Genomic DNA, 14,994 nt, shown 5'->3' on the forward strand with positions numbered 1-14,994 from the left:
GCGTCTTTGAACGCAAACATATCATGTCATCGCATTTTAATTTTGACCAAGAGGCAACTTTCTCGATACAACACAATCCTCCTTTCTTGTCTCTGTCATGATTATGATCAACGCAAGCATTCCCATCATGCATCAGACGGAATACGCACTACAAAACTTTCTGCGTGCAGTGTCTTAGAGTATACTAGACTTACATGCAAAAAGATATTCCTCCCCTTACTAACTTCCTTTGAGTGCTGAAAGATGTCCATTTAAGTCACATTCATAACGAACATGTGAGTACGTACATCAATGAATGTCTAAGACACAAGACAGTATTGTATGTTTGATTATATAATGTATGAACACGAATGTCGTGATTTCTAGTCATTGTTCTTTCATTATGCATGTCGTCTCTTAGATGGCACGTAAATTCTCAGACACGTTAGAACGAGATCTCTACTTTCTGCTCATTAAACACTGGTGAAAAAGTTTGAGCTACAAATCGACAAACAAAAAAAGAAATAAAAAAAAAACACGACAATTATGAAAAAGAGGTCATCTGGCGATAATGAAATTTTAAAGGTGTTTTGTAGACGTTGCGGACATGGTGTACAGAGAGATGCCGAAGTTGTTTCTATGGCCACCTATATTTTGAATTGATTCACAATGGTGCTTCGCTCCTGGTGCCTGAATAATGAAATTTGCAGCCTCTTCACCATACTCCCCATATCCCTTTTTATCGTACGAACCTACACAGTAGAAACAATTAGACATCAAGTGCTATTTCAACTGAGGAGTTTTACATGCAGAGTGTACCACAAGTCGAGCATGATTGTCAATCACTCGAGCCCTGTTACAAGGCTTTATACCTGTATGTATCAAGACGTTAGTATGGTAAAAAAAAAGGTCATACTTCAAAAGTATGAAATAAAGAACTTCAGCAGAGGGCGCCATCATCGGTATATATATATATATATATATATATATATATATATATATACTATATATATATATATATATATATATATATATATATACTATATATATATATATATATAGATATATATATATATATATATATATATATATATATGTATATATATATTAATCATTTATCATCATAGCCTTTAAAGGAGAACCCCAGATGATTTTTACACTTTGCATTTGAACATCTATAAATTGGTCATACTCGTACAGAGTTTCAATGTTTATTGTGATTGGGATAGGGAATAAGGAGGTTTTCAAAATTTATAACAAATAACAACGGGCGAGTATGATGCCGTGGCAGTTTCACCATTGAAATGCAGGACTGGGTGCTCAAGGAAGCAAAACAAAAGAAGAAAGCATGCTTAATTTATACAGTGGGGAACTTGTAATTGCAAGTGGTATTGTAATAGGATTACATAGCTACAATACTGGAATATGTGAGCCTCCTATATCATGCATCTTCTTTACTCAGTATACACATACTTTCTTTTTAATTTAAAAAAAAAAAAGAGTATTGGGTTATCTGCACGGGGATGACAATAAATTCCACAAATCTATACATGATATTATTGATTTTTGTACCTCATGATATGAAATTATGTAATTCATTTCGACTGCCCCCTCAAAAGTCTACGACAATCCATGCTTCCCTCCCATCTGCGTTGTTGTGTGTTTTTTTCTTGCTTCTCAGTACATGGTGTACGGGCGAGATTTTAGATACGGCGAGAGTGTGGAATCATCCATGATGGATTTGCAGTACTTCAGCAGCACCGGATAGGAGTCAAGGTACCCCTTGGCAACCAGAACGCTGTCCAGAAAGAAGTCCAGTATATTGAAGACCACACAGTCCGCGACTGTTATCTGCGTTTGTGTATGTTGTGTCAGTGCGTGCGTGTGTGAGCACACGTATGTGGGATGTGTGTGAGTGTGTGGGTGTGTGTGTATGTTTGTGTGCATGAATATGTTGGTTTGTAGAGAGTAATGTGAGAATGATAGAGAAAGAGAGAGAGAGAGAGAGAGCGGAAAATGCATTTAGGCAACAAATTAGAGCAAATACCAGGTGACAGAGTTGTTAATCGTTTAAGGGCATTATAATTAGTACAGCTCTAGGTCATGCACACAAAATTGTTAATTCCCTCTTCGGCAGAATGGTAGTTCGTTCAAAAAATGAACGAGCAATAACGTCATTCTTCTTTGATGCTGACGTACAAAAGGAAATTCGTATCTATATTATAATAATAACAGCTACATTTTTCGTTCATTTACGTGATGGAACTACAATTGAATATACAATAGAAAATCTTGCAGAAGTTCATACTTTTTAGGAAATTCATCGCGCACCTTGAACATTAAAGTAAGAGTTAAAACCGAGAAAAGTAGCATTTCGACTATTTTTCAAATAGCCTGGATGGACGTTTATACACACTAAGAAAAAATGATTCATTCTTGCACCTTTTAAGGGTGCAAAGTGATGTCACACTGGTGGCTCCCTATGGGTGTTATCTTGCACCCTCAAGAAATAGGTGCAAAAGTGGCACCATGGTGCAATGGTATAATTTTGCACCCTGTGGGTGCACCTTTGCACCTCCATAGAGGGTGCAACATTGCACCCTTTATTGAGGGTGCGAAGTTCTTCCCTTGGGTGCATATTTCCACCCACACTAAGTGGTGCTAAGTTTCACCCTTTTCTTGAGGGTGCATCTTTCCACCCACACTAATTGGTGCTGAGTTGCACCTTTCTTGAGGGTGCGATCTTTCTCCCTTTAATTTTCGGCGCAACTTTGCACCCTTTCTTGCCTCTACTTTTGGTGCAACTTTACACCTTTCGTGAGGGTGCAAAGAAGCACCCAAAGTTCCTAGATTGTAGCCTCTGTTAAGGGTGCAATTTTGTGCCGTATATATAGGTATTTATGTTGCACCTACATGTATGTGGTGCTTATTTGATCCATGACTGCTGCAAAATTGCTTCTTTAAAGGAGCCAGTCAGTGTCACTGTCTACGCCTTTAGAGGCGCAATGTTGCCCAGTAACCTCAAGTGTACCTTGAGATTACTGGGCAATATTGCGTCTCTAGAGGAACAGGCAGTGACACTGATTGGCTCCTTAAAGAAGCAATTTTGCAGCAGTTATGGATGAAATAAGCACCACATATTTGCAACATTATACCTATAAGGTATATATACTTAGCATCACATGACAGGGTACAATTTGTTTACTTAACTACTTTAAACCTTGAATAGTGCGAACTAATGCAAGCCTGTTAGCTCAGTATATCAAACTTATGCTGTTGTTGCACTCTGCAAAGTAGTAATAGGATTGGCGTAATTTGGATCCTGTGAATCATGAAATGTGTGTGTGTAATTTGTGAGTTTTGAAATGTTAATGTAGAAGTCAACTTATAGTTGTGTTTGAATGACATACTAAAACCAAATATTTACCCAATTACCTTTCCAATAAGGTGAGCACTATCACTATCTATCAAACAAACCCTCTATAGGCAAGAGTATACATCTGCATGAAGGAAGAGGTAAAAATATGATATACATTTGTCTGGATACGTTTTATTCAAAACGTACTTGAATACGTACGTATTCACATAATCTATAAGAATACGACATGCTTCTTACCAGTACACAAAGCCTCAAAAACAAGCGCATGCTGCTTATATTTCTAAAGTATGCACCATATCTAAAAATAAAAAATATGTAAGAGGATTTAACAAGTTGTTTGTATGCATTTAAACGAATAGGCCTATACATATTTCCATGCGTACAATATTCATGTAACAGTGACGTCATCATGAATCATCAAAAAGATATGTTTCCAGCATAGACATGAATTTATCTAAAATCTAAAACTTGTCTTACAATTAGGAGTTTGTTTTATAATGACGATGCCAATTGTCTTAAAGTCCTTATCACGACATGTCTTGGGGTTCACACTTATTTAAATCATGAGATTCTTGGCACTTAGATTACGACTACAATTTATTATGGTTTAGATATACTTATTTGACATTCGCATACCGTATACAGGTATACAGGCATTTCGATGAAAACATCTAAATACAAGGTATGATTATAATATGAAAATCGAACTTGATACCAGCCCTTATGGGCTACCAATGGAGACTAGGCAGAATCGCAGTTATGTATTCAGATTTTGTTTTGGGTGATACACGCATTCCGACTGATTTGGGATCAATTCGAGTCCCTCGAGCTGAGATTCCGGAACTGCAATGAGCAAATCATCATAATGACTAACAAAGTGACCGAGAATAATACATGCACCAGTTTCTGTTTCGTTGTTCTAAACACAGAAAGTTGTTACGTTTTCCAATCCTCTGTAGGCACACATTGATTTGCAGATCACCTTTGGCTATAACGCCATGGTCGCGTGCAAAATGAATGCAGCTTATCTAACTTGTAATTTCCGAATAGGGGACTACCGTCCTTATACATATCAATCGGATGACAGACCCCGTCAAAGAGTAAATTGCGGATATCGTATATCATTGTCAAATCCACTTTTTGTTCTATACACAGTTTCACTGGACTCTTATGAACCACTTAAGCGTTACCAAATCATGGAGTATAAGAATAATCTTATGTTATTTCCTTGAAAAGGCTGCATTTGTATGAGCGGGAACAGTTTGGCATCATACATAACTAAATACATGTATTATACAAGGTTTCAGGACACTTTGAACCGTGTCCCCCCCCCCCCAAAGAAAACAACAACAACAACAACAACAACAACAACAACAACAACTACTGAAATGTTGTATACCCTAGGCCCATTAATGTATGATATTTGACCTTTGAATACATTGCCCACATTTTTCAACGACTAGGCATCTGGATGCAACGTAGGTATATATAAAATGAAACATGTTTTAGGAAAATACATTTAACCACTTCAGAAATAACTACGGAACAAATAGCATAATATTGACACGTTCCCTTCTTCCTAATGACGCGACAGAAAACTTTCCTCACCGAATCATTCTGTCGTTATTCAAGTACAAGTCATTGGTGATTATATACCTAGTTCGATTAAAAGTATACATGGAGTCATTGCAAAAGTATCTAATGAAAAGTATGCTTCAGAACTACATCATTGTCATTTATTCTATAACGCTAAAAATAGAGTTATTGTTCCGCAATATTGCCTAACAGGTTGTAGTACTCCTACGACGTTTGTTCAGCAAATAAGGCACAATTTGTGAATTTTACACGCTGTTGCCAAAGTCTCTAATCTTCGTTACCGCTATTCTCAGACATGAGGTATGCTGATGCTGTATGAATTAGAAACGGAAGCTTCACAAATATTCACCATCTAACAAGGTAAAAGCGAAGTGATGTCTTGCCCACATATCGAATTTGTGATTACACTGATTTTCAAATGTAAGCTCATTGACATTCACTTTTTGACTGTTGACGGAGTCGGACTTCCCCAATATCAACACTTGACAGCCATCTTTAGATGATCTGAGGAGTGAATTTGGTGGTCATATAGCTCAAAAGTGTTGAAAGTTATTAAAAGAACACCACAATACCATGTCGACAGTGCTTACCAGGTGAGATACAAAGAAAGAGCACGAAATGGCATTGTAGAATTTGACAATGACCTACAATATTTGACCTTGAACGCTGGCACCCACAAGGTCGTAGAAGTAACTTCGTCCAATCGTACATACACATATGCATATAAGTTTCATTTGGATACCTCAAACAGTATAAAAGGGGAATGAAACCCAAATGTACCCGTTGATTGGAGCAATGTCGTAAGAACACATAAGTGAACATGGAAAATCGTATGATCCAGTGGAAGTTATGCATTTTTTAACGTTTCAGCGTCACTTTCATGTATGGAAACGTATATGAAGAAAATATCAAGGGAATTCCATAAAATCTGATTCTAAATGAAAAGTACAAATTACCTCCACTTATTTGTCGTTGCCATAATGTTAAGGGTAATATTACCCCCCCCCCCTTTCTGGAAGAAGTAAATCAAGTGCTCCTTTTGTAATGCTAGAAAGGTGAAACTATGCCTATTTTCTTTACATGTCTTTATATAATTTTCCATGGTTGACGTCAAAGATGTAGCTTTCTCATCTCGTAATGGCGGCACTGAAACTCTAGATATATGTGTATATATAGCTCTTCAACGGATTTTCCGATATTCCTCAATTTGTCACGATGTGTTCAACTGCTAAAGTAATCTTCCTGCATTAACTTGTCCACTTGTACTTTTCGTTTCATTTCCCTTCGTGATTCAACGTTGCCATAATCGATTACAGACAGATGTACGAACGGAGGGACAACCTGAACAACATCATTTCTCTGGTGACAACTCCTTGTAAAAGTATACACCATGAAAACTTTAGACTGGTAAACTATATCAAGACAATTATTGAACAATATTGTTAATGAAATGCCGTAGGTTTTTTTTTTTTCGTGATAGTTGCCTGTTCAGATCAAGGCTTGCAATGTACTGCTGAAGAATGCATCGAGTGTTTCTGCCTTGTTTGGGATACTCAAAGCCAGAGCACAGAAGGCCGCAAACATTGTAGCGAAGGTATACAGGAATTCGGGCAGATTTCACAACCATCCAGCCAAATAGTGATGTCACTAGTGCGCAGCATTCACAGTGAAGATTGTGGGATTTAGTACTGCCAGGTTCTGAAAGAGATTTTGGCATGAAATATAATAATGACTGAATAAAATTTCGAAGGAAATAGGTCGTTTACACTACGCAATTTTGTTGCTTACATAAACTAACAGGTTGCAACTATGACCATTGACCAGAAAATGGAAAATTAAATTGATTGTATAGTTTTTGTTGAGATCTACTTCAGGTTTGTAACATCTTTTGCTGAGATAATGAGAAATGGTTTTGAAATAGCTGCGATATCCAAAACAGAGCAATAATAATATAATGAAGGACTCACTTTTTATCACGATCGCTGCGTTTTACTTTGTTTTTGGATGCCTCATCCATTTCAAAACCAGTTTTCATCAAATAATCTTTAGAATTCCTCTTAGAATGGCATACTCTCTATTATTTCATAAGTAGGTTCTTGGTATATCACAAAAAGTTAAAGGCCCAAATCCTCACCTCCACCACTATACTATACCATCCCTTTAAGCTTTGATACTGGTTTCTAAACAAATCCGGTCGGACAGATTTATTTCAGCTCTTTGTCATATAAGTAAAACATAATACTGTTGCAAAGAAATATTCCCCTTATATTTCTAGTCACAAAGCAGATGGAATTCCCGTCTCCCATTAAAAAAAAAATGCAGCACTTACTTTGTCACAGACATACAGCATGTCCTCTCCAAGCAGCCGGGGAATTAGGAGACAGCATGCAGACATCACTATTAAAGTTAGAGCTGAAAAAAAGAATAGATGTGGAATAGCCTGAGTAAAGTCATGTTGAAAAAAAAAATGTGGCGAATTTGGACTGAGATGAAAATACACACCTTTTATGTAGGCCTGCATACATTTATGACATGGGCATATTCAAATATTCCCACATTTTTCCTAACCAACTCAAAGTTTTCATATTAAACATAAAAAAACAAAGTAAGACAACATCATATTACATGCCAATTTAACAGCAGTTTGCTGTATATTTTACACAGTTAGGAAAGGAGTAAGACGTATAGACCTCAGCCATTCAGCCGTTGCTGAGCTTGCCTCAGATGATGGTCCGGGTGCTGGCCATGGCAATGGGTGTAATGATGCCCGTTATGGTTGACACCTCTAATCCTGTTACCACACACACAAAAAGTGAAAATATAGCCCCCTCTACTTATTCATAACATTGATTTGATTTACTTTAATAATACTGGTTACAGAAAAGAAGATTACCCCCCCCCCCAAAAAAAAAAAAAAAAAAATGGCTATTCAGGGCATTTGAAGATTCTTGCGGGGTAGAGATGCTGCCTGTATATGAGTGACAATCCATCATGGAGTTTTCAAGAAAAAATCCAAACAACTGAGAAGACGTAGAACGCAAAAGGCAAGAATGAATGATCGCAATGGCCCACTTGAGTAACATATCTCGCGATTATAGATGGTATCAAAATTGCACTATAGTCTTATCAAATTTTCCGCAACCCACTGAACGGTGGCTACGTTATAGTAACTGATAAAACTGCGTTCATGTGTAATGATAAGCTTTAATATAATATACTTCACGGATATCACATCCTGAAAATCTAGATGAATCAATAACCTGAAAATACATATATTACGGATTAATCCATTAATGAAACTTACATATTCTGTTGAGGAATCACTCTGTCCTTCAGAATTGCATATAAGTTTACGTGATCAGGAGAATGCGCGCAACTTCATCATATTGTATCTTTCTTGAATACCTGAAAAGGAAAATCAAGCGTCATGAGTTCAAGGCCACTGCTCATGCGTATGTAATAATTTTGCAGAAGAGCTGACTTATGTAAATGTGACTACATAACTCTCTCCATGGCAGCTTAATGTATAGTTCAATTCTTATGCACTGCCTTGCTGCATACAGGGTGTACTTAAGTCCACCACTAACACTACCTGACTACAGAGAATTATCCCAGCATAAAAATGTTTTGTCATTATAAGTTTAGTTAGTATATACACTGGTCTATTTATCCATAAGTTTATCAACAATTATTCATCAACTTTCATTCCTTTTATTCGTTATTAATCAAGTGTGGTATGGCACGACGCGATGTATTATCCTTGGGGATGTGTGTGTGTGTGTGGGGGGGGGGGGGGGGAGGGGGCGTAAAGGTTATGTAAAGGATACACTTCCTATAGGAAAATCCGATTCCACGTTTTCTTAACTATTTTGTTTTGTTGTTGATCAGTAAATATAAAGAATTATTTGAAATTTATGATGATGTATGTGTTCACTGTATTGTGAGTATAAATTATGCTTGTATAATTGCGTATGTAGTGAAAATTGTATCATTTATAATGTGTACATATAGGCCTACATGAATATTATGTAAGTTTATGCATGTATGTAGATATTCCTATGTGCACGCCCATATACCAGCAAAAAGAATTTCCTAAATGAACAATAAATGAATCTGAAATCTGAAATCGGAATGCCATGACGTCTTTAGCAAGACATTTTATCGTTAAAGCTGATCTAATTCCACAGAACAAAATAAAACAGAAAAAGCACGCATAAAACTAGCCAATTTTAACAGAACTCTAAAATGAACATTTCAATATTACTGCCTACAAGCCTACTGCATTATAAGACAATGCTATACAATTAAAAGCATAACAGATACAAGAAATTTGATGAAGGGTAATATCGAGAGTAAGGCCTTGGTCGAGAACATTGTGGATATTGCAAATCATGCTTTACGATGACGTATTAACTCACCATTTTCCACGTAGTAAGAATCTGCGGGGTCTTGATATTATGAAGTGGAAGTCAGAGTTGCAGTAAGACCGCTACGAAAAGCCTCAAGAGCTGATCTGGCTGTGGAAATGGAATTTGCGCTGGATGCTCAGCTCAAACACGCATGCACGAGCTGTACAATGAGCCATCTGCATGGGAGTCAACTTATGTGCACATAAGTTCGCACGACTCAACAATTCATTGAATTCATAAATCATGTTCAAGAAAAGAATGAACATGCCCACACCAGGTGACCAAACGACTGGGTCCGTGAATTGACACTTAAGGAAACATCCATGTCATCCATCGAATGTATTCTATAGATTAATAGGCGTTAAAAAAAAAACATTTTCCAGTTTTGATTCTTAATAATTCAGTAACTATATATCAGATAACACTGTCATTGATATGGGTGATAGTTGTATAGTGTACAATTTTGTTGGAGGTGGTTTAAAACATAAATCAGCTTCATGAAATCCATGATCAATTTCACAGTTAGGTTACAGATTTTGCTCTATTTCCAACCCTCTGTACAAATCTTTCACTTTGCACAGTGGTCAATGGGTGTGTATGGGAGTATGTGGTTATTAAACACCCTGACAATGGTGTTGAACAATGGCCAGGGTTTGAATGCTTTATTATCTATTCATGAGAAATTCCACTATCACAGCCAGTCTTTATTCATTCTAAAATGTAGTGTTTGCAAGCACATGGAAACATGTGCTTACATTTTTCATGTGCATGCATTTTGCCCTTAGGCTTTACCATGCATGAATCCGTGAAAAAAAGGGAAAAATCAACCCTTAAATATAAATCGTGTAGTTTGCACCCATATATCCGCGATTTTACTCTCTATATGATTTTTTTCTCTCATTTCATTTATTTTCACTTAATAAAACATGCATACATAAAATGTGACAATGGTATGACAAGTGTAAAATGACAATGTGACAAACAAACAAACAAACAAAGCAAACAAACAGCAAAAGATATCAAGTGAAGGGGTGAGTGAGAAGGCAATTGGCCTTATTCAAAACTAATCCCGGAAAAGTGAATACATTGTATATACAGAGAAAAACATTGGCACACACACACACACACTCACACATACACACACATGCATACACAGACAAAAACATGGACCAGCGCACGCATTAACAATACGCAAGATGTGATTTTCACAAACATACCCTATCTTGCTAGTCTCTTATAAATTCGTAAAATGATATTGGTAACTTCCAGAAAACCTTTCAAGTAAAATACGCTTGAAAGCTTTCGTAAAACTTTGTACCGTTTTCTTACATTTCACATCAGAGTGGATGGAATTCCAGATTTGAGGGCCTTGAAAAAATATTGACTTTTTTTTTTTTTTTACTGTCCCGAGATCGAGTCGCAACGAAATAGCGTGTAGTAGGGTTTGACTCCATTATCGCACAGTAGGCATGCAGGGAATGCTGTGACATATTCCATTTCGATTGGTCAATACCAGACGAGCAGTCAGGTATTCTTCGTTAGCTTGTTCGCAGACCCTTTCATCAAAGACTTAACTTCATTTAAAAATGCTCCGATGAATGATTATGAATTATGGGAGAACATCAAGTTTTATGATGTCTTAAAAAAAACAAACATGTACATAGTAGCACCACGACGGTATATGCACTATTGTATTCAAGTGTCGATCAACACCATATAGGTCTTTCTTTGAGACTAGTTATGGGCTCAATATTGCACCCTAGCAAGAATGAACCACAAACAGGAAGATATGTCTTTGTAATGGTAATTACTTTTCGACATCCCAACCAATAAGAGATAGGTTAGGTGAATGTTAAAGACACGGGGATACGCGCAAAAAAAAAAAATGAAATAAAACGAAGAGTATTCTAATAAGTATGCCTGGGCAGTAATCTGATGTATCTATTGATAAAGAATTCTATTTGAAGATTCATATCAGTTTGCTTTGTCAGAATCATGAGGAAAAGTGATAAAATAAACCGGCTATCCAGGGTACAGTTTAAACACTTTCACATGAAACAGCTCTGATTAAGATTAACACTTTTGCACAATTTCTGTTCAGAATTGACTTTTGCTTTATATGTTTTTATCTTAAAGTGTAGGATTTCACTTCCTTTAATAGATAAACAAGCAAAATATAGCCAGAATTATGTTAACGTCCAAAATGAATCTTCAGATTGCTCAGCGAGACGGCGGCTTCGAATCCCGATCAGCGAAGGCACAAATGCACCTGTGGAATTTTTTGTACAGCAATAGAAATCTGACGACTATTTGAATAATTACAGCCAGTTGGAACTTCATCTGTTAAGCCTCCTAGGTTATGCGTACAATGTGATTGGTCAATACCAGACAAGCAATCAGGTATTCTATGTTAGTTTTTTTTTAGTAGACCCCTTTCATCATGGACTCAACTTAATTCGAAATTATACTCTCGATGAATGATTATAGAATATGAAAGAAAATTAAGTTTCCTGATATCAAAAAATATATGTTCATGATATCAGCACAAGGATATGTAATATTGCATTTTAGTGTCGAGCAACACCATAGGAGGTCTTTGTTTTGAGACTAGTTTGGGGCGCAATATTGCACCGTCAATGACCGTGGCAAGATCGAACCCCAAATGAACCATATAAGAAGCAAAGTTCCACCATTTTCGCAAATCGTGTAATTTGCACCCATTTCCGCGACTTCGAACCCTTCTAGCTCCCTCATTGAACCTTTTTTTCTTAGTGTGTAGTGACAGTACACTGTATGGTACTTTCCTTCAAAAGAGTAAATTTTGGATCACGCAAGAATCTAATCTAATCACATCAATGTAATCGATGTGTACTCAGTAATTAAAAGGAAGAGAAATTATGAAATTTTTGACTTGATTTCCCCCCGCCCTCTGCCCTCGTATTAGAGCAAAGTATCTGCAAGACACGCTTACCCGATTTCCGATGAGATAGATCCCGTCCGACTTCTGAATATAGTCCGAGAGGAACTCGAAGAACTTTTTCAGGTTTGTGTCTCTGGACTTGATAAGGGCTGCTTGCTTCAATCACACGAGATAGGAAAATAAATCGTTTTGGTTGCCAATAGTGTAAGTGCAACTTGTACTTGTGTTCGTCAAATTTCTTTTTGTAAGTGTACATGACACAAAATTTGTATCCGCCTACAACCACGACAAAACATATAGCAGTTATAATATAATAAACTCGTGCAACAAAATATTTGAAACTAAGGGGTAAAAGTCAACATACACGGTAGTTTCCGATGTTCATGCTCTAATATCAAAGAAGTTGCACATTATGTGAAATGATAGGAATGTTTCGACATTGTTCGATGATATCTCAACTTATCCTAAGAATCCGTTAGTTTATATCACGCCTTTCTTTCTGTATTTCTGTTAATCAAAATGATATTCATAGCAACCTCAGTCATTGCTACATTGGTTACCCCTAAAGGAGAGGATAAGCGATCATTTCTAAATAAGATTGAAGAAATCCATTCATGAGATCACAGCCTTCTCTGAGAAGACAAAACTACACACACACACACACACACACACACACACACACACACACATACTCACAAGCAAACAACAAGCAAACAAAAGAGAGCTCAGAAGAAAATCTCTCACTCTCTTTTCTGCGTCTTCTTCGTCAAACAAGGGCGCTATTTCGTTCTCGATGTCAGTCGCTATCTCACAGAGGACATCGATATCCCTGTCTTCCTCGGCGTTGTTGCCATAGTAACCTGATCCCATGAAGACACAAGAGTGAAACATATTACATTAAAAATCAATCAATAAGATTGTGCAGGGGCGGATCCAGGAATTCCGTTAAAAAAAAGGGGGGGGGGCAAATCAGTTTATTCACCCCTCCCGGGTTTAGTCAGCTGACTAGCAAAACAAAACAAAAAAGCCTTCTTCAATTTTCCCTTTTTTTAATTACTCTGACAAACACACACACACACACACACACACACACACACACACACACACACACACAAACATAAAACAAAATTAAGGGGGGGGGGCGCTCGGTGGATCCGCCACTGCTGTCGTGAGAGACCAATCTAATATTAGATTGAGAGAGAAAAAAAAATGACTTCTAAATCTGTTTAGCCATTTCTACACTATTGTGTTTCTTAACCCCGTACTTTCTCTGACCCAGGACTATCGTTAGTCTCGTACCATTTTTTTCAGCTTTTTACACTCGCCAATTAGTCCCGTACTAAGCTCTTGTCCGGGGCTAAGGAGAAAATTGACCTTTTTACACTCGTATTTCTTAGTCCGGTACTTTCCAAACCACATGAATATTCATGATTACGCTGTGTACTGTACATGTACAAGCACGCACCGACAGCACCTGATTACCTCGTTTCTGATTGGTCAGTGAGGGTCGGACTTCGTCTCCTTCGCTTAGCCCAGGATTATTTTTTCGTTCTGTTTACACTCACTTGCTTGGCCCCACCGTTGGTACGGGACTAAGCAAAAATTGTAAAAAAAAAGTGTAAAAAGCCCTTTAGATGGAGATTTTCTGTCTAAATCTGGATTGGTCCCCCATTTCAATACTCAGTCAATGCCTCAGATTTGAACTCAATCTATAAGCTTAGACTGATTTTGAAAAAAAAACTTGACAAAGTCAGCTATAGATTGAGCAATAAAGAGGCTTCTGAACATTCCGTAACAGAACCGAACAGCTATCTATGAACAACAATGGGCTCAGAATAATCCAAAGTATAATAAGTTGTCCCTGCCGACATGTCAAAGTCAACATGGATTCGATTATCCCCTTTAAGTTCTCATACCGAACTTCCTGGCCAGGTATCGATAGATGGCTCGGCTCTGGGGGATCACAGCGCCGTCGACTGCAAGTGTAGGGACCTGACCAAAGGGAAATCCTGAAGGGGAAGAAAAGGGGGAAAAAGGAGGGAAATAAAGGTACAGTATATTGTGATCCCAGCTCACAGCTTGTCACCTTGCGGCGAGAAAAATTCAAACCGCAAATGATAGCAAACATGCACAATATATGCTATACACACACAAATACACACACACACGTACACACACACACACACACACACACACACACACACACACATATATATATATATATATATATATATATATATATATATATATATATATAAATATAAGTAACAAAGCTGCAACAAAGTTCATGCTGTATTCACCAACGGTTTATTTCTTCACACAAATTTTCGAGCGTCTCGCCGCCCTTTCTCAAGTGTTGATACTCAGAAAGGGCGGCGAGACGCTCGAAAATTTGTGTGAAGAAATAAACCGTTGGTGAATACAGCATGAACTTTGTTGCAGCTTTGTTACTTATCTTTTTATCTTGCCAACACGTGGACTACCTTATCAACATATATATATATATATATGTATATAATCCTGTTGAGAATTCACTTATTGCCTCCACGAAGAAATGAAGAAATAAACTGGTAATGCATTTTTTGGCAATAAAGAATGAATGAGTTTATTCGACTCAAATTTTCAGCGGCCTCCTCCTTCTTTCTTTGTCAAGTCTCCTGAAGAAGGCAGAGACCGCTGAAAGTTTGAGTCGAATAAACTCATTCTTTACA

General features: G+C 37.2%; 1 protein-coding gene across 1 annotated transcript in view; it reads right to left on the bottom strand.

The window, feature by feature from the left end:
* Positions 1-1,636: 1,636 nt before the first annotated feature.
* The window catches only part of LOC139720593 (glutathione S-transferase 1-like), an 18,441-nt gene continuing 5,083 nt past the window's right edge, over positions 1,637-14,994 (bottom strand). Inside the window, exons 2-5 of the mRNA XM_071631947.1 lie at positions 14,200-14,292; positions 13,028-13,143; positions 12,335-12,439; positions 1,637-1,830 (exon numbers count right to left, since the gene is read on the bottom strand). Of these exons, the coding sequence (XP_071488048.1) occupies positions 1,657-1,830; positions 12,335-12,439; positions 13,028-13,143; positions 14,200-14,292 (488 nt within the window). The 3' untranslated portion in view covers positions 1,637-1,656. The remainder of the gene's footprint in view (positions 1,831-12,334; positions 12,440-13,027; positions 13,144-14,199; positions 14,293-14,994) is intronic.

This window comes from Diadema antillarum, unplaced genomic scaffold (assembly GCF_040938485.1).
Source record: "Diadema antillarum isolate AM-2024a unplaced genomic scaffold, OU_Dant_1.0 scf00000129, whole genome shotgun sequence".
NCBI lineage: Eukaryota > Metazoa > Echinodermata > Echinoidea > Diadematoida > Diadematidae > Diadema > Diadema antillarum.